This window comes from Drosophila santomea, chromosome X (genome assembly GCF_016746245.2).
Source record: "Drosophila santomea strain STO CAGO 1482 chromosome X, Prin_Dsan_1.1, whole genome shotgun sequence".
Taxonomy (NCBI): Eukaryota; Metazoa; Arthropoda; class Insecta; order Diptera; family Drosophilidae; genus Drosophila; species Drosophila santomea.
In genome coordinates this window covers 13,869,190-13,891,283 of record NC_053021.2, presented here as the reverse complement: position 1 = coordinate 13,891,283, position 22,094 = coordinate 13,869,190, and the positions used below count along the sequence as shown (strand labels likewise).

At 51.2% G+C, this 22,094-nt stretch overlaps 7 protein-coding genes across 11 annotated transcripts; 2 read left to right on the top strand and 5 right to left on the bottom strand.

Annotated features, from left to right (window-relative positions):
• Positions 1-21: 21 nt before the first annotated feature.
• LOC120456173 (defective chorion-1 protein, FC125 isoform) lies at positions 22-6,304 on the bottom strand. Of its 2 annotated transcripts, none has more exons than XM_039642839.2 (5): positions 6,062-6,304; positions 3,611-5,990; positions 3,285-3,550; positions 2,940-3,070; positions 22-857 (listed from the first exon to the last, which is right to left on the bottom strand). In XM_039642839.2, the coding sequence occupies exons 1-5, from the start codon at positions 6,212-6,214 to the stop codon at positions 68-70; spliced, it is 3,720 nt and encodes a 1,239-aa protein (XP_039498773.1). In that variant the 5' UTR covers positions 6,215-6,304; the 3' UTR covers positions 22-67. The 2 variants fall into 2 exon arrangements, 1 of the variants encoding a protein (XP_039498773.1); XR_005616819.2 differs by having other exon boundaries at positions 840-857; positions 2,940-3,084; positions 6,062-6,303.
• A 1,247-nt stretch (positions 6,305-7,551) lies between these two features.
• Positions 7,552-10,071, top strand: LOC120456188. 4 transcript variants are annotated; one of them, XM_039642866.2, is made up of 3 exons: positions 7,552-7,733; positions 7,909-8,849; positions 8,931-10,071. In XM_039642866.2, the coding sequence occupies exons 2-3, from the start codon at positions 7,986-7,988 to the stop codon at positions 9,951-9,953; spliced, it is 1,887 nt and encodes a 628-aa protein (XP_039498800.1). In that variant the 5' UTR covers positions 7,552-7,733; positions 7,909-7,985; the 3' UTR covers positions 9,954-10,071. The 4 variants fall into 4 exon arrangements, with proteins under 4 accessions (XP_039498800.1, XP_039498799.1, XP_039498801.1 ...); XM_039642865.2 differs by having other exon boundaries at positions 7,904-8,849; XM_039642867.2 differs by having other exon boundaries at positions 7,574-7,668; positions 7,904-8,849.
• Positions 9,969-11,934, bottom strand: LOC120456233. Its single transcript, XM_039642920.2, has 2 exons — positions 11,534-11,934; positions 9,969-11,471 (listed from the first exon to the last, which is right to left on the bottom strand). The coding sequence occupies exons 1-2, from the start codon at positions 11,914-11,916 to the stop codon at positions 10,031-10,033; spliced, it is 1,824 nt and encodes a 607-aa protein (XP_039498854.1). The 5' UTR covers positions 11,917-11,934; the 3' UTR covers positions 9,969-10,030.
• A 1,334-nt stretch (positions 11,935-13,268) lies between these two features.
• On the bottom strand, positions 13,269-15,166 carry LOC120456192. The gene is made up of 2 exons (XM_039642872.1): positions 14,354-15,166; positions 13,269-14,285 (listed from the first exon to the last, which is right to left on the bottom strand). Exons 1-2 carry the CDS (start codon positions 15,164-15,166, stop codon positions 13,269-13,271), a joined length of 1,830 nt encoding a protein of 609 aa, XP_039498806.1.
• A 294-nt stretch (positions 15,167-15,460) lies between these two features.
• Positions 15,461-17,455, bottom strand: LOC120456190. The gene is made up of 3 exons (XM_039642870.1): positions 17,097-17,455; positions 16,517-17,039; positions 15,461-16,453 (listed from the first exon to the last, which is right to left on the bottom strand). The coding sequence occupies exons 1-3, from the start codon at positions 17,453-17,455 to the stop codon at positions 15,461-15,463; spliced, it is 1,875 nt and encodes a 624-aa protein (XP_039498804.1).
• Positions 17,456-18,163: 708 nt separating this feature from the next.
• On the top strand, positions 18,164-20,123 carry LOC120456196. Its single transcript, XM_039642875.1, has 4 exons — positions 18,164-18,489; positions 18,556-19,075; positions 19,131-19,319; positions 19,458-20,123. Exons 1-4 carry the CDS (start codon positions 18,164-18,166, stop codon positions 20,121-20,123), a joined length of 1,701 nt encoding a protein of 566 aa, XP_039498809.1.
• Positions 20,124-20,389: 266 nt separating this feature from the next.
• LOC120456211 (acetyl-CoA acetyltransferase B, mitochondrial) lies at positions 20,390-21,890 on the bottom strand. Its single transcript, XM_039642891.2, has one exon. The coding sequence runs from the start codon at positions 21,771-21,773 to the stop codon at positions 20,541-20,543; it is 1,233 nt and encodes a 410-aa protein (XP_039498825.1). The 5' UTR covers positions 21,774-21,890; the 3' UTR covers positions 20,390-20,540.
• Positions 21,891-22,094: the final 204 nt, after the last annotated feature.

Here is a 22,094-nt window from a genome sequence, read left to right as displayed (position 1 = left end):
TTTGTAGATAAATAATCATGATTTTACATTAATAGTATTTATTTTTATTGGCAATTAAATTAAAAGTCTAATCATCAACATCATCGTCATCGAAGTTGAAGTAATCGATGTCGTTGTCATCCCGGTCTTTCCTGCTGCTGATGCTGAATCCCCTGGGTTCGCTGCTCTCGCTGGGCTCCTCCACATCCCGCTCATCCCGCTCATCCCGTTCATCCCGGTCATCCTGCTCATCCGGTTCCGGTTCTGGTTCGGCATCCTTCTCCAGCGAATCATTAACCTCGTCCTCGAACAGGCTACGCTCTGCGGCTGCCAATTCGAAGACGGGTTCATCCAACTCATCCTTACTCTTGGTCTTCGTCTTGGTCTTCGTCTTGGTCTTGGTGGTTGACTTGGAAATCTTGCCCAGAACCGGCGGCTGTACCTCCACGCGGGTGAGATTCGTGTGGTGATTCAGCATGCCCTTGTACAGATGGGGAAATCTGCGCTGGAAATCCATCTTGATGCGCAGAAGTCGCTCCAACATGCCGGGTGTTAGGATGCCATGCTGTGACCCCTGGCCCATGATGTGGGTGTCCCTTCGACGGCGACTGTCCCTCAGATAGGCGGCGTAGCTGCCACCGCCGGTGTAGAGAGGATGGTGTGGATCGTATGGCTTCTGGTTCCAGGGATCATCGGGCCTATCCACCGGCAGCAGACCCATGAATGGATGCAGCAAACCCTCGTCGTAGGTGAAAATGGAACCCACTTGGGGGTCAGATGATGGTGCGTTTTCGATTGCGATTTCGGATTCAGATTCAGATGCAGATGCAGATGCAGATGCAGATGCAGATGCAGATGCAGATGGTGCTGATGATGGACTGGCGAAATGGACGAGGGATATGCAAATGAAAGATGGACATGAATGTTTGGCGGACGATTAGTGAACATGCTTATACACTAACTAAATTATGTTTAGGATTATGTTTAGTTGGGCGAAACTGTGAGATGGGATCTTAAATGGGTTTTGTGGAATATCTTATGCATGGGAATGGAACTCCTGAATGGGACTCCTGGTGGTTGTGGCAATGGGCTTGTGTTGCCTTCTGCGCAACCTTTTGCGCTTGATGACTTTGCTGGACTTAATGGATTTGGCCGTTTTCGATGGGTTATTTGGATTATGGCTCTGTGCTCTCAGTAGACTGGACTTTTTCTCCTTCTGGATTTGCAGACGCACCAGATCCTTGAGCACATCCACCAAACTGTCCAGCTTGGTGCTACTCACGGTGGCCTGTGTGGTCACCAACTGGGAGCTGCTCTCCTTTCTCGGCCTAGACATGGACTTCTTGGATCGTTGGGGCATTTTCGCTTGTCGCGGGGATCGCACCCAGACCTCCGCGCTTTCCTTTCCCATCCTTGGACCGGGTGTCCTTCTGGCCGTGCTCCTCCGTCTTACAAACTTGCCCCTCATCGCGTACGGAGATGGTGTGGTGGTGGTGGTGATGGCATCACTCGCATCACTACCACTATCATTTAGCGCCGCATTCAGCAGCTGCGCCTGTTGTTTCACACTCAACGCCCTCTTAGCCTTGCTCTCCGTATCCGCGCTGGGTTCATCCGCTTGGAACTCCGGATAGGGTCCGTACTCCTGGCTGGCATTGCCATCGTAGTTGCAATTCTTTGGCATCTCCAGGTTTTGGCCCTGCGAAAACTGACGCTCATGGGATTTGGTTAGGTAATCCGTGTCATAGCCACGATTGGCCAGAATCCGCTGCCAATTGGTATCATCTTCGTAGTCCAGTTTATTGGCGGAGCCAACTTGCTCATCCACTGAGTGCGTTGCCATGGAGAGAATGGGTTTGAGTTCCGGTTTTGGCGAGCAACTGCCACTTGGTGAGGACGTCTCTGTGGTCGTACTAGTGGAGGTACTATCCTCCTCCTCTTCCTGCTCTTCCTCCTGCTCAACTGGTGTCTGCTCTTCCGCAATCACTTTCTCCTCCTCCACCTTTGGCTCCTCCTCCTGCTTGGATGGCTCCTCCTCCTGCTTGGATGGCTTCTCCTCCTGCTTGGATGCCTCCGCCACCACGGGTGTGGTCTGCTCTGGAACTGGCTCTTTGGCCACATTGTTTGATATTATTTTGCTGCAACGCAGATTCAGCTTAAGGATCTCTTTCTTCAGCTCATCCACAATCGTGTGCAGCTGATGGATCTCCGCCTCCTGCTTGGATATGGACTTGGTCACATGGGAGCTCTCAGCCTCGGCCTGCGAGTCTTGCTGCATGTCCAGCACCTCGGCTTTGCTGCTTTCTGTGGTTGTGGTAGTGGATGTGGATGTGGATGTGGTAGTGGTTGTGGTAGTGGCTTCTGGTGTGACAGGTGCTTCCGAAGTGGAGTCACTGCCTCCGAATGGGACAGCTTCGGTGGTACTGGTGATTGGAGACGCTGTGGAACTGGTTAGCCGCACAAAATCCTTATAATTGTACTGCTGCTCTGTGTTGGTATCATGCTGCAGTTGCTCCTCCACCAGGGGCTGCTCCTCCTGTTGCGCCTCCTCCTCATACTGATCGCCACCGATCTCCAGCGGTTCCATGCTGGCTCTCTCCAGAGCTTCGCGTATGGAGGCCGCATTGTAGCGCATTAGCGCCTCGGCGGGATCTTCATCCGGACTCAGGGTGATCTCCTTAAGTCCCAGCTTATATTCCCTTCTCAGCTCGTTGAGCGAACCCTCATCGATGGTCTCCAAGGTGCCATACTCCACACTACGTTTGTTCCGCCTATTGGCTTTGCACTGGCAGGTTCCCGAACCACCACTCGACACCACTCCCGATCTCAATCCTGTTCCACTGCAACGACAACTCCTGCCGCACAGACAATCCAATGTGCCACATCCGCAACTCCTGGCTGTGGAGTGTGGAGTAGCATCTGGCCCAGTCCCGCGCCCAAACCTGTGGAAAAGTGCTAACCTTTTGTGGACTCGATGCTCTTGCGGTGGTGTTGGCTCCTGTGGAGCTGGGGTCAACGTCGTTGGCGGATTAGAGCTGCTCTTCTGCCACTCCGATCCAGCGACATGGCCTGGTTGTATCTGGTTTAGTGTCTGAAATGCGTCGCCTGTTTAATGCCATGAGAAAAAGGCGAATGAATCGTATGAAATGGATCAAATGAAAGCAACTGTCTACATGTTCCAGTGTGTTGCAGTGTGTTACAGTGTGTGTTGCTGTGTGGTGCTCAATGTGGTGTGGTGGTGTGGTGGTGTAGTGGTTGTAGTGGTGTGTGGTAGTTCGACTGGTTCTACACTAATCCCAACTTACCCTGGCCATTGTCTGGTGCTGGCGCAGCATGTCATCCACCTCGTCGTTACCCACGGCAGCCCGATAGCCTTGACTTTGATAGACATTGACTGGACGCTGCACCCCATAGGCATTGGATCCGTAGCCACCTCCGCCGTAACTTGTGCCGTAACTCGGAACCACCGGACGGGGCTGGGGAGCCGCATAGTAATAGTTGATCACCGTTGGCGGCGCCGACTTGGACTTGGACTTCTTGCGCTTGTTGCCGCCAACGCCCAGGGCATCGACTGTGGAGGAGACAGATGATGGCACTGAGTCGGAATTGCGAAAGACACCGAAGAGATTACCTTTGTGCCTGGCGCCGCTCTCGTTCTCCGGCATTTGGGGTCCCGCCTCGCCCACCTGCTGATCCTCCACTGCCTCACCATCTTGGTCCGCCTCCACTGCACGCTGCATCATCGCTGGCGTCTGCTGCTGCATCATCATCATGGTGGCTCCTTGCTGCTGGACAGACTGTGGATTCTCCTGCGCCCACTGGCGCTGCTTCATCATCATCGTGGGCGTTTGCTGCATCATCATCTGTCTCTGCTGCTCCTGCATCTGGGCCTGATCCTCGGTCCACTGTCTTTGCTGCATCTGCTGCATCATCATTTGATTCTGTTGCTCCATCTGCTGTGCCTGTTCGATTTTGGCTTGCTCCTCGGTCCATTGCCTTTGCTGCATCATCTGTGGATTCTCCGCCATCTTTCGCTGCTGCTGCTGCATCATTGGAGTTTGCTGCGCCATTTGCATCCTGGCCTGATCGTCGGCCCACTGCCTCTGCTGCATCTGTTGCATCTGCTGCACCATTTGGGGTTCCTCTGTCCACTGTCTTTGTTGCATCTGTGGCATCATCATGGGTGTCTGTTGGGCCATCTGTTGAGCCTGCTGAGCTCTGGCCTGCTCTTCCGACCACTGTCTTTGCCTCTGCTCCATCATCATCATGGGACCTTGCTGTGCCATCTGTTGGGCCATCTGTTGGTCGTGCTGAATCTTGGCCTGCTCCTCCGCCATTTGCCTCTGCTGCATCATCATTGGGTTTTGCTGCATCTGCTGTTGTTCGTGCTGGATCTGCTGCTGTTTCTGTTGGATCTTGGCCTGATCCTCCGCCATTTGCCTCTGCATCATCATAGGATTTTGCTGCATCTGCTGCTGAGTCTGTTGGATCTTAGCCTGATCCTCCGTCCACTGCCTCTGCTGCTGCATCATTGGATTTTGCTGGATCTGCTGTTGAATCTTAGCCTGATCCTCCGTCCATTGCCTCTGCTGCATCATTGGATTTTGCTGGATCTGCTGCTGATTCTGTTGGATCTTGGCCTGCTCCTCGGACCATTGCCTCTGCTCCATCATCATTGGATTCTGTTCCGTCTTGAAGGCCGCGTAAACCTTGTCCTGCTTACCCTTCTCACTCTCCATCTGCTCGCTGGCCATGCGATAGGCATACGCCATCAACTGGACAATTTCCTCCTTGGACATGGCCTGATCCTGTGACTTGGCCTGTCGCTTCAGGGCATTTGCCTTCTGGTTGTTGATGCCGGAAGTCCGGGCCTTGCGTTGCGCCTCCTTGTTGACCAGCCGGCGGACGTAGTCATCGCGGAGGGCCTGCTCAATGTCCGCACGGGTGATCTTGTGAATGGGTGTACGATTGAGGGGATAGCTGATCCTGTAGGGTGAATCGGCATTCTGCGCGGTGGCACTGGACCTCATCTGCTTGGCCATGAGTTCGATCTTCTGCAGCATTTTCAACTCGCTTATGACCTGGCGCTCAAAGGCCCTCAGTTTCGCCTCCACCCGCAGATCCTCCAGTGTCTTCTCCTCAGTCGCATCCTCATTCTGTGTGGTGGGCATTCGGAACCACAAGAGAGGCACTTGCTCCTGATCCTTGACCGGTACCTGTTGCTGCCTCTCCTGCTCCGCTTCCAGTGCCGATTTCATCTTCATCAGCGACATCTGGGCCTCCTGCGAGTAGGGCACCTCAGGACGTACCCTCACCTCGGAAATGTCGGAGGCCTGGGCATCCGTGCCAGCTGGAGCTGGTTGTTGTGCTGGCGTCATTCCCGGAAAGAACTGCCTTTGCATTTGCGCCACGAAATCAAAGTTGGGAGGAGCGCCCAGACTCTGGCCCAGATTCTGGCCCAGAAGACTGGAGGCATCAAAGTTGGACGGGTTAAGGAAGGGGAAAGCGTTCTGCAGAGCGGATTGTCCCAGGATGGCTGGCATGGCATCTGAATTGGGTATGGATGCTGGAGGTGCTGGGGGTGGAGCAGCAGCGGGAAGAGGAGCTGCAGCAGGAGCTGGATCAGGAACTGGAGCGGGGGCACCCAGAAGACCGGGCATTGGAGGCAGTTGGGCCAAAAAGGAGCCCACTTGCGGTCCCAGGTCCATGGTGGGCAGTTGGAAGTCCTGCGGCAGAGCGGGCCAATTCATCAGCTGGCCAAGTGGATTCGGCGGCGTATTCTGGCGGGTAACTCGGGTCTTGGACGTCGCATCATCGGCCAGGACGAGCACCACCTTGGAGGCCGCCGCTGTGGGCTGCAGGCTATCGGGAATGGCGCCCAGGATCGATTGGGCGGGAAAGAGGCTGCCCCAACGCAGCAGGCTGCCCAGCGCCGGGAACATCATGTAAAAGGCGTCCATCGGGGCACTGCCAGTGCGGATGGGTGGAATGGGCGGCATCTGTCCAAGGATCTGCAAATAATATAGATAGCAGAGGGTTTCATTAAAAACCAATCTTTGATTAACAGTCATGTCGTGCTCACCTCATCCCGACTGGGAATCCTTGGCCTGGTGTCCGCCGTGGAGTTGGTCGTTGTGCCAGCATCCGTTGCAGGATCATCAGCGTTTACTGGACTTTGTCCGGCCGCCTGGACGACGAGGAGCGCCAGGAGCGGCAGCAGGCTATACAATCGCATCCTCTGCGGTTGGGCAAAACTCGGAATAATCTGAAGCCAAAGATCGATCTGTGTTCGCCGGAGCTCGTTGGCCGACTGACTGCCGACTGCCGCCGGTTGGTGGTCCAAATAGATTTTTTGCCAGCGCGTCGGCGGCGCAAAAGTGCAGACGTCTGCAAATTCGTGACCCGCAGCCGTCTACGCCACACGCACTGGACACCGGACAGTGTTCCAGAGTTTCCGTGTGTGTGCCCCCAATTGGAAAAAAAAAAAAAAAAAAAAACAGAGCGCAGCAGCCGTCGCAGCTGCAAGTGCTGCAAAAAAAACCTTGCCCAACTATTCCATTCCGCTCGCCAACATTTTCCACGAATTCAGCGCAAATGCTGCACAGTAGACAGTAAGTACGAAGTCAGGTGTGGAATCGCACGGAAGGCGCCGAAAATCAACTCGTTTTGGTCACTAACAGCAGTTATCTACACGCCACTCTTCGGGCACCAAAAACTGTTTGCTTCTGATATTCTAATATCAACTAAAAAATATAGTAAATATTCTCTAAGCTATCTTTAAAAAATATAGTAAATATTCTTTAAGCTTTCTTTAAAAAATATAGTAAATATTCTTTAAGCTATCTGTTATTTTTAAACATTTAAAGAACCTTTATTGGAGTAGCAAGTAATCCGCACCTGATTTTTGCCGAGGGCCGCGCTGTGGCTGCCCTTCAAGCGTCGATCCGCAGAATTCTTGCGATCGTCTTTTGGTTTATGTGTCACCAGTAGCACCACCAACACCACCACCACCGCCGTGGTTTGCTGAGGTCAGCGGTGGTGCAGCTTGTAGCGACACGAGAAACAAAAGCTTCTGTCGGCGCAGCGGGTGGCTTTTGTGGAGGTCAGCGAAAAGTGCATTTCTTCAACTCGGTACAGCGACCTTTGACTGGCTCCGATTTGGTTTCAGATTAACGCAGACTCTGATCTAAGTATGTATTATATAGAAAATTACTCATGACCCGAAGATAACTCACATTTAAGCACGATTCCGGCGACTGAAATGCGTAAGCCACCTACTAAAAACTCATGAAATAAAAATCCCAAAAAATGTTGGTTAAATAAAATACATTTTAAAAGGCAACAATTGATTTCTTGCAACTCTTTTCTTTTATGTATTTTTTATTAATAACCACCAAGCTATGCAAAAATGTATTGGAAAAAGAAAAAGCAATGCATAGGTGTTAAAAAATATGTTTAGTAATTATTGGAATATTGCCTGTGTAATCAAATATTTTCCATAACCTACATTCAAGTATATTTACCTTGCCCTTTTTGTATTTACACAAGAAAAGTGAAAGCAATCAACGGCGGCGTGTAAAAGGGCTTTTTAACAATTTATATATTTCAAGTTAATTTATTGTGCATTTGCATTTTGTGATTTTAGATTTCATATTTCGCCGATAGAGCTTTCTGCACGCAATTTGAGTCGTCAGTTAAGTGATTTCTGTTTAGATAATAGTAACGAACTGATGCACCGAAAAAAAAGGACAAGTGTAATGAGTAGTGCAATTTAATAATAAAAAATATACAAACAAATTATATACAAAAATTATTATTATATATTATGAAATAAGAAACCTGCCCAAAGATGCAAAACCTTTGAAGATCAGGAAATTTTCGCATTTAACTCATTCAAAAAATGCAACCATTTTTATATTTCCAGCGTAGCAAGCATGTCATGCGAACCCGTCATGATTTTGGCCAAATCTGAAGCAGGACATCAGTTGGCCAGGAGCCAGCGGTGAATGAGGATGTTGCCCAGCGCCGTGCACAATGTGAGCCTGGTTTACGCCCTGGTTTGGGCCATTGATAACTACTATGGAATGGCCACCAGCACACCACTGGCGGTGGTGCAGTTCCCCACCAGTCGGGAGAGCAGGCGACTGCACAACGACATGATAGACGCCGCCCTCTTCCGTTCCTCGGCCACGGGCAGAATCCAGTTCCTCCTCGAGGATGACCGCGTGGAGATGACGGAACAAAACAATACGGAACTGCCGCCACCAAGTGGATTGACCGGCAGACCGATTGCCATTTGGTTTCTGGACAGCCTGCGTTCGTACTTCCGCCTGGAGATGTATCTCAATCAGTTGGGCAGTCCGTACAAGAGGAATGGCTTCTTTCTGGTCGTTTACACCGGACTGGAGGAGCAGCCCGTGGAGTCGCTGAAGATTATGTTTCGACGTTTGCTCAACATCTATGTGATCAATGTGATTGTGTTCCTGCAAAGAGATGACACCGTCCACTTGTACACCTACTATCCCTATGGACCGCATCACTGTCAGTCCTCGCTGCCCGTCTACTATACCGCTTTCCAGGATCTACCAGCACCGGCGACGGGTTTCGGTCTCACCAAGCCGCTCTTTCCCAGCAAATTGGGCAACCTGCATGGCTGCCAATTGGTGGTGGCCACCTTCGAGCATCGGCCATATGTGCAAATCGAAGATGATCCCAAGACGCCGGGTGGCAGGATCATACTGGGCATCGAGGGTTTGATTTTCCGCTCCCTGGCCGAGCGCATGAACTTCACAGTCAAATTGCTGGAGCGGCAGGATAAGGACCGCGGCGAGATTCTGCCCGATGGCAATGTTACGGGAATCCTGAAAATGGTACGTACACCTAGTGAGCTGTTCTCCTAGTCGTATACGTAATGCACATCCATTTTATTAAGTATACGCACGCCTTTGCAGATGGTCGATGGCGAGGTGAATCTGACATTCGTGTGCTTCATGTACAACAAAGCCCGTTCGGACCTGATGCTACCCAGTATTTCGCACGGAAGTTTCCCGATTGTCCTCGTCATTCCGAGTGGTGGTTCCATATCGCCCATGGGTCGATTGACACGACCCTTCCGCTACATCATCTGGTCGTGCATTGTGGTTAGCCTGCTGCTCGGTTTCCTGCTGATCAGTCATCTGAGGATCACCGCTGCGCCGGAATTGCGGCATCTGGTGCTGGGCAGGCACAATCATCGTCCGTGCCTGGGCATGTGGAGCAGTCTGCTCGGCGGTCTGGCCATTTACAATCCGCAAAGGAACTTTGCCAGATTCATTCTGGTCATGTGGCTGCTCCAGGCACTGATACTCCGGGCCGCCTATACGGGTCAGCTGTACCTCCTGCTGCAGGATGTGGAGATGCGTTCGCCGATCAGAAGCCTCGGCGAGGCGCAGGCCAAGGGCTATGAGTTCCGTATTCTGCCCGCTCTGCGGACGATCTTCAAGGATTCGATGCCTAGCACCAATTTCCAAGTGGTCTTCTCACAGGAGGAGTCATTGCTCCGGCTGCGGGATGAGGATGATGCGGGCATTGCAGTGCCACTGCTACAGCCCACCATCTATCAGTTTGACTACCGTTCGGGCCCGAATGCGAGGCACCTCACCGTCCTGCCCGATCCCCTGCTGACCGCGCCCCTAACCTTCTACATGCGACCGCATTCCTACTTCAAGCGGCGCATCGATCGCCTGCTCATGGCCATGATGTCCTCGGGCATCGTGGCCCGGTATCGCAGGATGTACTTGGACCGCATCAAGCCGGTGGCCAAGCGGCGCAGACTGGAGCCCACGTCATTGTCCATATGGCGGCTGGGTGGAGTGTTCGTTTGCTCCGCAGGACTCTATATGCTGGCCTTGATTGTCTTTATCCTGGAGCTTTTGAGCAGGCAGCATCCAAAATTACGCCGGATTTTGGATGTAATTAACAAATATGCCGCATAAAAAATATATAATATATTGAAGCGTTTTAAACTATTATATTATGTTTTAAGTTGATAAAAAGTATATTTAAATTCCACTCAAACCCTTTCAAATAGCCATGCTAATCCCGTCCAGCGGCGCCTTCGACTCAGCAGCTCCAGACCAAAGACCGCAATGGAAAAGCAGAGTGCTGCCATCAAGCAATTCAGTGCTGCCAGGACGAAGCTCATGGACTCGGCAAATCCTCTGGCCGCACTCACCTTGGAGGAACGTATGGTTTTACCCGGCGTATCCGTATCCGTGGTGGTGGTGGGCATACTGTTCCAGGCGAGGATCTGCGAATGGTGCTGGAAGATGCCAAAGCTACGCATATTGAAGAGCAGATTGTTGATCTCCCAGGCGAAATAGGAGCCCTGGGGAAAGTACACGCACAGCATATTGTCAATGATCTTTTCGCCCAAAATCAACAGCTGATTGCGATGGTGCCTATGCCCAACCAGGTGGGCGGCCAGGAAGGCGCGACTGGTGAAGGCGCCCGTTTTCCATGGTGCCTTCAACAGAGCATCGAACACATCCACCGGCTGTCCGGCGGATATGGAAGTTTTGCCCTGAAAAGAAGGTATCTGCAGGGTCATCCGATAGGTGGCGTGATCGGTGATGAAACGGAAGCCAACATTCAAGGCTTGCTCCAAAGTGCGCGGCGATGGCTTCACCGGTGAGTTGTGTATGAAATTGAATACGGATGCCTCGTAACTGGCTCGGATCACAAAGATCCAGAGCATCCAGCCGGCGAGAATGGGTGATGGCATACGCCATCGACTGCCCACCATCCATTGCAGACCCAATACCGTGCTGACCACCAGCCAGGTGCCCTTTTCGAATGGGAACAGCATAACCTCATAGATACTATAGCCGCCTCTGGCGCGCATCACAATTATGTAGGCCATCTGGCTGTAGGGACTGGTGGACTCCAGGTAGGTGGATCTCTCTGGTGTACAGGCAGCACATCCTATGGTGATATTGGCCCTTCTCTCCCTCAGCATTTTGTAGGCACCCGTGAAGGTGCCGTTCATGTAACTGGAGCCACCAATCAAACCCTTCGGTTCGTTGGCCATCAGTTTCAGCGTAAAGTTCATCTTCCGTGCCACGATCCGCAAGAGCAGTCCATCCAAACCGGCCAGTCCATCGATTGGATCACTACTCTGCCAGTTTACTCGCATATATGGCGGTATATCCCAGACGATCACGCTCAATGGACAGCCGTGTAGGTTCTTCAAGCGGCTGGGAAAGACGTCCCATACATCGCCATCCTTTATGTCCGTTTCCACGGGCTCCACGCTCGTGCAACTGCTGGCGGTGTACGGCCGGACATTGAAGGCCCGGACTCCACGCACACCGGGCACCAGGATCACCACGTTGATGTTGTAACGCTCCTGCATGAAGTACGTGAAAATCCTGGTCATAATGGGTCGTTGCGGCTGGCATGTCAGCAAAACGATGATGCACAACACATTTCGGTTCACTCCTTCGGCTATGGCTCTGAAAAAGAAATGGAATATGAATTTATGAATTTATGTATATAAATACGTATATAGATATACATGGCCTGCTCGGCATTCTGGACAAAAAGCAGCTGGCTGAAGATGTGGACGCTCATTTTGCGATTCATTTTGGCGGCCAGGACAACGGGCACTGGAGCATTCGGCTGGTATAAGCTGCGATAGAGTACTTGATGCACCAGTATCACCCGATCCCTGTCCATTTGCTCGTAGCCAGTGCTAATGAAAACACTGAAATTCTTAACAGCCAGGCCATTGGTGAATATCTTGCGGAGAGTAGCGGATATCTCGATGGCCAGTTGCTCCTCCATCGGATGTTGGTGGGGCCACCAAATGGCGCGCACTTCACAAAGACCCAGGAGCACGGCCACAATGCAGCGAAGTTCCATGGCGAATGCGAAACATTTGGCAACATTTGGCAACATTTTTTTAGCCAATTTATTTGATTCTCAGCTGAGGGACTCGATTTGTTTTGGCAAGGGAGTGCACTTCTGGCTGCACTATCAATTTGTGAAAATCTGCAATGCATACAGTGTGTTTCATATGTGCAAAAAATCATTCAAAAAATAGTAATAGTATATATCAAAATTCAGGAATTTTTCTAATTGTTTTTAAGACAACTTTGATTTATTTTATGGCAATAAAATATGGTTGTAAACACATGTTTCAAATTAGTTACTTAAATTGCACATAAAATAGTTTATGCCGAGCGATTCAAATTAATTCTAGTAACGTGCCTGTAACGGTAATGCATTAACAAATCTGTGTTCATCACTTAAACTAATTGCTGCGTACGGGCGAGCACCCCCTGGCCACCACCCAAGCTAGCCACCCAACCACCTAATCCACCCAATCCACCCAATCCACCCAACTGAACCGTTCCGGAGGCATGTGCGTGACAGGTTTCGGGTGTCAGTATTATGCATGAGGCGCATAACCATAAATTAACACCATCAGCGGCACACACACACACACCTGTGGGTGGAGGTGGGTTGTAGGTGTGGAGAGTGTGTGTAGGTGGGTGTGTGGATATTGCCAGGAACACCCCGTCAGTGTCAGGTTCATGCGAGCAGCATGTCGGCCGTAAGAGGTTTACAAATAGCTGGATAATGTCCTGACCTCCATAGAGACCACACGCTTGCCAGCGACAGCCACACTTGGAATTATAATCCACTAAGTCCTTGGCTAAGAATTTCATCTATAATTAAGTTATAGCATTTTTTAGACACATTCAGGAACAAATAAGTCAATGAAACTGTACTTTAATGTTAGGTAAATACTTTCATAACTTCCATTGTAGTTATAGATGATAAACGATAATAGATAATGATAATAATATGAAGTATAGCTAATGAAACTGTACTTTAATGTTAAGTAAATACTTTCAAAACTTCCATTAATAAAAGATAATATGAATAATATGAAGTATAGTATATATAAATGCTAATAGATAATGATAATAATATGAAGTATAGCTAATGAAACTAAACTTTAATGTTAAGTGAAAACTTTCATAACTTCCATTGTAGTTATAAATGATAAAAGATAATGATAATAATATGAATAATATGAATAATATGAAGTATAGTATATATAAATGCTAATAGATAATACTACTAGATAATGATAATAATAAGAATAATATGAAGTATAGTATATATAAATGCTAATAGATAATGATAATAATATAAAGTATAGTATATATACATAAATGATAAATGCTAATAGATAATGATGATAATATGAAGTATAGCTAATGTTGCTTTCAGTACAGAAACTATGTAAAAAGTTTCCTTAAGTAGACCGATCGCATGGACACAAGTTCCAGGACAAAGACGAGCAGGCCAACGATGAGGCCAACCATGACCATTAGAAAGATGGCATATAGCTCCATGGTGCCGAGGATCTTGTAGCTCTGCTCGTTGCGCAAATAGCTCTCGGAGAGCTCCCACCTGGCCCAAATGGAGAGCAGACCCACCGAACGCATCCACATGATCTCCTCGTTCAGCTGGTCGATGAGGAACGAGTGCTTGGCCAGATACATGGTCAGCTGCATGCTGATGATGTCCTCGGGAACAATCTCGAAGTGGGCGCCCGTTCCCTGCCCGCCCCCCTGATGCATCTTGTCCGCGCTCAGGCGATTGAAGTGGATGAATATGTCCAGGGCGGTGGCGGTGGCATGCTGTCGCAGTTGGTGATTCGCCTCCAGGAAGTACAGCGGCTCCAGCTCGGAATTGGCCGCTTCCAGCAGGCGGAATCGCATGTGCTGCACACTGGGAATCTCGTCCAGCACTTCCTGCACAATGGACGTCAGCACCACCGTGAAGTTCCTTTGCACCAGCGACTCGATGGTCTGTGGCCAGCGATTCAGCTGATGGGTGCGTATCAGATGGTACAGTAATCCCTGATAGATGGTCCGTATGATCAGGGTGTACATCATCAGCATCACACAATACAGACGAGCGGTGTGCGATCTGGGACACTCCAACAGCGGCATGCCCACGAAGACTAGCTCCAGATTCAGCCAGAACCGCGATCTCAGTCGCTCCCGCAGCATCCGGCCAACGAGCAATTGGACGAGTGCGGATAGGGCCACCACTCCAAGGATGCCCATCCAGATCTGCAGGCGGTAGGGATAGAAGAGGATGTCGAAGGAACTCAGTTCATAGCTGGAGGCGAGGACGCCGAAAACCTCGCGGGTCTGGTGATAGTTGTTCGTCGAGGTGGCCACCATGCCCCTGCCCACCGTCTGCCGGATCCCGCCCAGCGTCAAGTCCGCCTCGTCGTGTTGCAGCTGGAACATGCGAAATGCGAAATGTAATATGTTCTTTGTTCTTGGAAGGACACCATGAAAGGACTCACCATTTCCAGAGCCTCGTCCCTCATATTGGCATGCACCTGGCGCACGGCAATGGTGAAGTTCATTTTCTCGGCCAGCGCCAGGAGTAAACGACCCTCGTAGCCACCGCTGACCAGCAGCAGCTGTTCCTGGTCCTCGGCCAAGGTGAGAAATGGTGGGACATCCCAGAGGGCGCATCTTAGTGGGCAACCAAAGAAGTTTCTCAACTTGCGTGGGAATAAATCCGGTTCGACGAGCATGCTGCCATTATAGCGATTGATCAGCTGTGGTTCCATATCCGCACAACCATGCTCCCCAAAAGGATAGTAGCTATAGAAGAGGATGTCACCGTTGGACTTCTGCACCTGGATGCTGCAGTGGATGAGGCGATAGCGCCAGCAGTAGTCGAAGATCAGTCGCATCTCGCCCTGCAGCAGACGATCCCTGGCCTGCAGAAAGATGAAATAGTGCTCATTGTAGTTGTACTCTCTGGCATAGTACTCCATCCGGATCTCCTCGAAGGCGGCAAAGGAGTCGGTGAAGATGACATTGTAGTGCCGACGACCCGGCACCGGATGCCACGGCACACCACGCAGCACATTGACGATCTGCAGTGGGGCCAATCCCCATTCACGGAACAATGTGCTCATCATCTCATTGTAGAAATTGCACGTGTGATTGCTCCGGCAGCAGAGGGTCAACACCAGCGATGGGGTCACACTGAGGATGTAGTGGTGCACCACGTGGAGCACCGCGCGGGCCACGAACTCGTTGATGTGGTTCATCTGCTCGCCGGACAAATCGTAGTACGAGTTGAGCAGTGCGCTGATGTTCATCCCGGCGCGACATGAAGTGGCTCAATGAAGTGGCTCAATATCCGTATCCTGACCAGCGCCGTGCCTCTGAATCAACACAGAAACCCCCGAAGTTTTGTGTAACTTTCATGCTAATTGCACGGAAAAAGGTTCGTGATTAATGACTGTTTCTCTTGCCCAGCAGAAAGTGGGTCAAAAATACTTAAAAAAAAAACTTCGAGGAAACATAACATTAAATCATACTTATATTTTAAGATATTAGACATCTTAAGACTGCTAATCTGTTTGCTATGTAGATATATCTCAAGTACTCTTCTAGTTCCGCTGCCGAAGTAGTAGCTCGCCGGCGAAGACGAGACCAGCTAGAAGATACAGACCCGCCATGACCACGTAGATGCCGGAGAGCTTGGCATGGTTAATGTACCGCCGACTGGTCAGACGCACCTGCTGCTCCATGCGATGGACGGTGGCAAAGGAGGCGCGTCGCCAGGCGTGGATAAAACCGCTGGCATCCAGGCGCCGTATGTCATCGTCCAACTTCTCGTAGAGGAACGAGTGCTTGGGCATATACATGCCCGTGTATTCCACATTCACCGGCTGCTTGACGACGTGAAAGGCATTGGGTTGTGCGGTGGAGTGCAGAAAGGATATGGTGACATCCTGATTGGCCACGGCGAATATTTTGCGATTCCTATTCCGCGTCAGCACATTCAATACGTCCCAATCGAAGGGTGTGTCCAGGGATTGAAAACTATCCGGATCCCGGGCCACCTGTGGCATCTCGAGCAGCAAACGCTGGGTATTCGCCGTGCAAATACCCTGGAATCCCTCCGCCAGCAGTTGGTCCAGCGAAAACGATGGTGTGCTGTACAGTTGCAGGCGGATCAAGTGAAAGAGCAGGGATTGATAGGATATCCTCAGCGGTATGCTGGCCCACAGCCAGTGGGCGGCGATGAAGCGATGCCTCCAGGGGCGTGGCAGTCGGGCCAAGGCGGCGCCCAAAAGCAGGGCCACCACCTGCAATCCTCCGCCATCATCTCCACCATCTCCATCTCCTCCATTCCCCCTCCTCCGCCCGCAGGGCAGATGGATGCCCAGGTGGATCACCAAGGCCAGGAGCAGGAGCATCCAAACGGACAGCTGGAAGGGGAACACCAAGAGGGCAAGCGAACCGATGCGATAGCGCTCCAACTGGAGCACGGCCACCAGATTGGCCGAGTAGTAAGACATGGGCGTGGTGAGCAATTGATTCCGGCGCGCCGTGCTCCGGAAGTAGCCCATGCTGATGTTCACACTGCGCTGCAGGAGCTGCAATCAAATGGATTTGGATATGGATTTGGATTTGAAACTTCAAGGCACCATCATGATTACCCTTTCGATGGGTCCTTCGCTGGAGCCCTCCGCCAGGCGATAGGCGTCTGGACGCAGCAGCGCCATATTGACCAGCTCCAGGCTGAAGTTCATGCGCCGAGCCAGTTGCTCCACCAGCTGAATCTCGAAGCCACTGCCCCGGCTACGATTGTGCTGTGGATCCCAGTGCAACTCGACGAACGGCGGCTGTGGCCAGGTGAGCACGGTCAGTGGACAGCCGTGCATCTGGCTGAGTTTGTCGGGAAACATCTGGGCCACCTTCCACTGGCGGCCATCGAACGTGTTCACCGGAATGGGATGAGCCGCCTGGCAGGCGTTCGCCGTATAGGGATAATAGGTATAGACTAGCACCTCCACCTGGGCAGTTTGGATCATCACGTTGCAGTGCAGCCAGAAGTGAGCCAGGCAGTGATCGAGGATCAGCTGTAGCTGCTTGGGAATGAGGTGATCCCGCGCCTGCAGGAAGATGAAGTAGTAGTCCGGATCATCAAAGTCCGCATTGTTGACCGTGATGTTGGTGTCGCTAAATAAACCAGATTTAGTTGGACGTAGAAAATGTTATGTAATTAGCTATACATACAGCAAACCCTGATAGGAGTCCACCATCAAGAAGCTGACGCGTTTCCTTCCCACCACCGGATTGGCCACCAAATCCGGACGTATGCGTATCAGCTGCACGGCCACCATGCGCCACGAATCCATCAGGCTGTTCATCATGTACTCGAACCAGTGTGCGGTGCCCAGGTGGCGCGTGGAAATGGCCACCACCAGTGTGGTGCTCAGCTGGGCCAGCACATTCTCGATGACCAGCCGCAGTGCCCGGGCCACATAGAGATTCGCCTCCTCACCCTGCATGTCGATCCTCGAGTGCTCCAGGTAGCTGCTGTAGATCGAGTAACTTAGGCTGGAGCTGGGATTGGAATCGGAGCTGGTGTTCATGGCGCAACTTTAATGCTCGACTGCGAGGGAGGGACAGCGACTGGAACTTGGACTGGGTCACTCTGGACTGGGTTACTCTGGACTGGGTTACTCTGGACTGGGTTACTATGGACTGGGTTCAACGTTAATTCAGGATCAGATCTTTACGGAGATTGCACTAATTAAAAGTAAATAGGTGGAGAAGGATAATAACACCATACCATGTCACGTTCTTATGAATAATTTGAGTTATTTGCATTGCTAGCAATTCTTTATTTCATTAACATTAAGGACACCTTCATTTATTTTTACCATATTTAATTATTGAATAAGTCAAAGTGCAGTGAAAATATAAAAGTTCAGTGTAAGGACATAAAGAATCCTGATTTTCCAGATTACATCAATCAATGCAGCAATGCCCACCACCTTATGAACCATACCCTCTTACCTGCCGACCCATCCACATACAGGATTATATGATTATATGATTATTAGGGTTGCCTCATAGCCACCACCTTATGGGCCATACAAATTTGTTGGGCATTTACGATTGCCCACCAGCTGTGGGAGAAGATACCCGGCTAATTGTGCAACTTGATGCGTGTGCCACAATAGTTGTGTTTGACTTGGCGACTTAATGAGTTGTAAATAGCGTGCGCATTGAAATAGAATTCGATGCGGATGCCGCTTAACTGCGGCAGTATTCCAGCCGGATTTCGATAGACGGACATGAACGTGACCAGCCTGCTGCATTTCGAGTCGATGAAGTACATCGGCGCCCAGACGCAGGCGGCGTCCATAAATCATCACGTGGCCGCGGCACTGCGCGTCTTCATCGAGGACTTCTATCAGCGCATCGCACCCGCCTTCATTGTGGTCCTCTCCTGCCGGCGACCCAGTCCCATGAACTTCTATCGCAACATTATGCAGCTGCTCTACGAGAGCGTGGACACGATGATCGTCCAGCTGGTCCTGGTCGAGCTCGGTCGTCCGCGACGGATCGCCGGACCAAGGACGCACAATCTGCTGCTGGTGGACTCGCTGGATGCCCTGCTGTAAGCTAGTCATTTGTATGCTACTATTAATAATACCCTGCAATTGTAAATTGTAATACCCTGTAGCGACATCGAGATGCACACGTATACGGCGCAGTCGGACACCAGCGAGTACTACTTCATCTTCCTGCAGCAGCGGGATGCACTGATTCCGCACGACATGCAGGGCGTGTTCGCGTACTGCTGGCGCCATCAGCTGATCAACTGCAATGTGATGACGCAGAGTTCCGGCGGCCAGGTGCTGCTCCACACGTACTTCCCCTACGCAGCCGGCCAGTGCAACGATTCCCAGCCCACCAGGATCAATCGGTTTCTGGGCGCATCGTGGCAGCATCGCGACTACTTTCCCTCCAAGCTGCACAACCTCAACGGCTGCCCCTTGGTGGTTTTGGCCAGAAGAGTGTCGCCCTTTTTGGATCTGGATCTGGATGAGGGACAGCGCGGACTGCTCGGGCTGCGCGGCTTGGAGGGGCGACTGCTGCAGGAGTTGTCGCACAGGATGAACTTTAGCATACAGTTTGAGGGCTTGCAGGATCAGCTAAGGAATCGCACTACCTGGTCGGAGAAGCAGTTGCTCCAGAAGCTGGTAGGATCGACCATTCGCGAATGCCCAAGTGTAATATGTATGTATATTCCAAAAGGTCCAGGAACGCAGAGCCCACCTGGCGATTGGCTATGTGAGGAAGCGCATCCAGTACGCAACGAATCTGACGCCCGTGTTTCCGCATTACTCGAACCGCGTGGTGGGATGCCTGCTCCTGAATGCGCACAACCTGACCAGCCTGGAGATCTGGTCGTTTCCCTTTCAGGCGCTCACTTGGATCTGCCTGGTGTCCAGCTTCTTGAGCATATCCTGCCTGGCACTGCTCCATTGACGCAGCGCTGGGGATCGGTTGGCTATCGTCCTGGCGGTCTATGCCGCCGCCCTTGGCCTGCCCATCGATCCCCCCGAGTGTCCATCGCTGCAGTTGCTCTTCGCCAGCTGGCTGATCTTCGGCCTGATCGTTAGGTCCATGTACTCGGCTCTGCTGTTCTTCATCCTGCGCTACCATCTGCATCAGCGTTTGCCGGGCAGCTTGCCGGATCTAACCCATGGCGACTATGCGGCCGTGATGGGTCGAACCACGTGGCAAGATCTGAGGGAGGTGCCCAGTCTGCAGGATCTGCTGGGTCTGAAGTCCGTGATTGTGTCCTCCGAACGGGAGGAGGAGGTGCTGCGCACTTTGGATCGCTGTACGCTGCGCGAAGGAGCCGGCTCACATCCGCTTTTCTTTGGCCTAATCTCTCAGGATGCACTGCTCCATCTCACCCAACGCGGCCATCGGGCGGGCGCGTATCACATCATACCGCAGGACGTACTGGAGCAGCAGCTGGCCATTTACCTGCAGAAGCACTCGCATCTGGCCGCTCACCTGGACCACCTGGTCATGTCCATTCGAACCGTCGGCCTGCTGCACCACTGGGCAGGTCAAGTGGCCAGCGAGCGGTACTTTCGCAGCCGGTTCCTGTACCGGGAGAAGCGCATCCGACAGCCGGATCTGTGGGCGGTCTACATCCTGACCGCAGGACTCTATCTCCTCTCGCTCGTCGTCTTCGTGTGCGAACTCCTGGCCACCAGACGAGCGGGGATCTGAATCAAAATATTTTACTAATTATTACTAAATATATTATAAATATAACCGATAAATAACGGATATTATTACATATTTAGAGAAATTCTAGAAAATATTAAAAGATGAACCTATGGAAATTACATAGGTAACCTTATCCAGATAATCAGAGAATCTTTTTAGCACTTCATAGGTTTTTCATAGAACAAATACAAGCTGTTTAGACTTTGAACCCAAGCACCGACATGGAAGAAAACTGACTTGATATATAATACATACATATGTACATATAATTATTCACTGTTTCATAATTTTATTATGCAAATCACAATATTTCGTTAAACAATTTAAAAAAAAAACATAGAGCTTTCCACAATGATCTCGATGGATCGGTATTAAATGCATTTCTGGTTGAGAGCAGGTCCACCAGGTGACCTGACCTTACAGCTTCTCGATGAGAATGGAGGAGGCGCCACCGCCGCCATTGCAAATGGAGGCGCATCCCAGCTCGCCCTTCTTCAGGCTGTGCGAGAGATGGGTCACCAGGCGGGCACCGGACATGCCAATCGGATGGCCAATGGAGACGGCACCGCCGTGTACATTCACCTTGGCGGGATCCACATCCAGTTTCTTGATATTGGCCAAAACGACCAGGGAGAAGGCCTCGTTCACCTCCCACATGGCCACATCTTCCTTGCGAACGCCGGCGCGCTTCAGTAATTTGGGAATGGCCAGTGCTGGGGCAATGGGAAAGTCAATGGGATCGGTCTCCGCATCCTGGAAGGCCACAATCCTGGCAAGCGGCTTAATGCCCGCCTTCTGCGCTGCCTCGGCACTCATCAATACAACGGCGGCACCACCATCATTCAATGTGGAGGCATTACCCGCTGTCACTGTGCCATTTTCGCGTTGGAAAACGGTGGCCAATTGGCCAAACTTATCGAAGTTCACACGCTTGTACTCCTCATCCTGGGCGACAACGATCTCCGGCTTCCTCTTCTGCTGAATCTTCACCGGTGCAATCTCGTCCTGGAACACCTTGTTCGCCCAAGCGGCCGCTGATCGCTTGTAGGACTCGATGGCGAAGTCATCCTGCTGCTGACGTGTGATCTCCAGCTTTTTGGCCGTATTTTCGGCACAGTTGCCCATGTGGAACTTGTTGTACACATCCCAGAGGCCATCGAACACAATGCCGTCGGTGAGATTGACGCCGCCATAGGGCGTGGCGCCCCTCTTCAGGTAGTAGGGCACATTCGACATGGACTCCATGCCGCCGGCAACGACCACATCCGCATAGCCGAGCATCAGTGATTGGGCGCCCAGCATCACGGACTTCATGCCCGACGAGCACACCTTGTTCACCGTGGTGCAGCACACATTGGTGGGCAGTCCGGCGAAGATGGCTGCCTGACGGGCTGGGGCCTGTCCCAGACCGGCAGATACCACATTGCCCATGATCACCTCCTGGACATCGGTCTTTGCAATTCCGGCCTTTTCGATCGCCGCCTCAATGGCACGGGCTCCCAATTGGGTGGCCGTCAGTGGGGCCAATTGGCTCTGGAAGCTGCCGATTGGTGTGCGGGCTGCCGAAACCACCACAACTTCGGCGATCTTGGAGCTGTAGTTGCGCTGGGCGCTCCAGCGACGCGTGGCCTGCAGCAGTCGGGCAGACATATTGGAATTAATTAAATTGTATCAACTAGCACAGCAATCACACTGGGAAATGACAAGAACCCAATCGGAATCCAATCAGAAATCACGCCAGACCTGTTGCTTGCGTAACAAACCGGTAATCGGTCTATCGATAGGCAACAGCTGGCGCGCTAAAAGTGTTGGCAAGTGTTAAATAAGAGGAGAGTAGTAATTTTTATAATTTAGCATTTTTAAATTTAATCATTTTTATATTATGATTTTATTAAGCCTCTTGCTTGAGTACTACATTGCAAAAAGGCTACGTTTTTATATTATTTTTTGGCAATACCCAGCACTGTAAAT

What these genes read in the sequence shown, in the direction of transcription:
- LOC120456190 (XM_039642870.1), bottom strand. Translation starts at nt 17,455, where the DNA reads ATGAACACCAGCTCCGATTCCAATCCCAGCTCCAGCCTAAGTTACTCG. An exon ending in GACTCCTATCAGGGTTTGCT is followed by an intron (nt 17,040 to 17,096) that starts GTATGTATAGCT and finishes TGGTTTATTTAG; the next exon opens with CGACACCAACATCACGGTCA. An exon ending in GCGAAGGACCCATCGAAAGG is followed by an intron (nt 16,454 to 16,516) that starts GTAATCATGATG and finishes ATTTGATTGCAG; the next exon opens with CTCCTGCAGCGCAGTGTGAA.
- LOC120456233 (XM_039642920.2), bottom strand. Translation starts at nt 11,916, where the DNA reads ATGTTGCCAAATGTTGCCAAATGTTTCGCATTCGCCATGGAACTTCGC. An exon ending in CAGAATGCCGAGCAGGCCAT is followed by an intron (nt 11,472 to 11,533) that starts GTATATCTATAT and finishes TTTCTTTTTCAG; the next exon opens with AGCCATAGCCGAAGGAGTGA.
- LOC120456211 (XM_039642891.2), bottom strand. Translation starts at nt 21,773, where the DNA reads ATGTCTGCCCGACTGCTGCAGGCCACGCGTCGCTGGAGCGCCCAGCGC.
- LOC120456192 (XM_039642872.1), bottom strand. Translation starts at nt 15,166, where the DNA reads ATGAACATCAGCGCACTGCTCAACTCGTACTACGATTTGTCCGGCGAG. An exon ending in GGGACGAGGCTCTGGAAATG is followed by an intron (nt 14,286 to 14,353) that starts GTGAGTCCTTTC and finishes CGCATGTTCCAG; the next exon opens with CTGCAACACGACGAGGCGGA.
- LOC120456188 (XM_039642866.2), top strand. Translation starts at nt 7,986, where the DNA reads ATGAGGATGTTGCCCAGCGCCGTGCACAATGTGAGCCTGGTTTACGCC. An exon ending in TTACGGGAATCCTGAAAATG is followed by an intron (nt 8,850 to 8,930) that starts GTACGTACACCT and finishes ACGCCTTTGCAG; the next exon opens with ATGGTCGATGGCGAGGTGAA.
- LOC120456173 (XM_039642839.2), bottom strand. Translation starts at nt 6,214, where the DNA reads ATGCGATTGTATAGCCTGCTGCCGCTCCTGGCGCTCCTCGTCGTCCAG. An exon ending in GAGCGGCGCCAGGCACAAAG is followed by an intron (nt 3,551 to 3,610) that starts GTAATCTCTTCG and finishes TCTCCTCCACAG; the next exon opens with TCGATGCCCTGGGCGTTGGC. An exon ending in GAGCATCGAGTCCACAAAAG is followed by an intron (nt 858 to 2,939) that starts GTTAGCACTTTT and finishes CCATTTCGCCAG; the next exon opens with TCCATCATCAGCACCATCTG.
- LOC120456196 (XM_039642875.1), top strand. Translation starts at nt 18,164, where the DNA reads ATGAACGTGACCAGCCTGCTGCATTTCGAGTCGATGAAGTACATCGGC. An exon ending in GACTCGCTGGATGCCCTGCT is followed by an intron (nt 18,490 to 18,555) that starts GTAAGCTAGTCA and finishes AATACCCTGTAG; the next exon opens with CGACATCGAGATGCACACGT. An exon ending in CGCTCACTTGGATCTGCCTG is followed by an intron (nt 19,320 to 19,457) that starts GTGTCCAGCTTC and finishes CCATCGCTGCAG; the next exon opens with TTGCTCTTCGCCAGCTGGCT.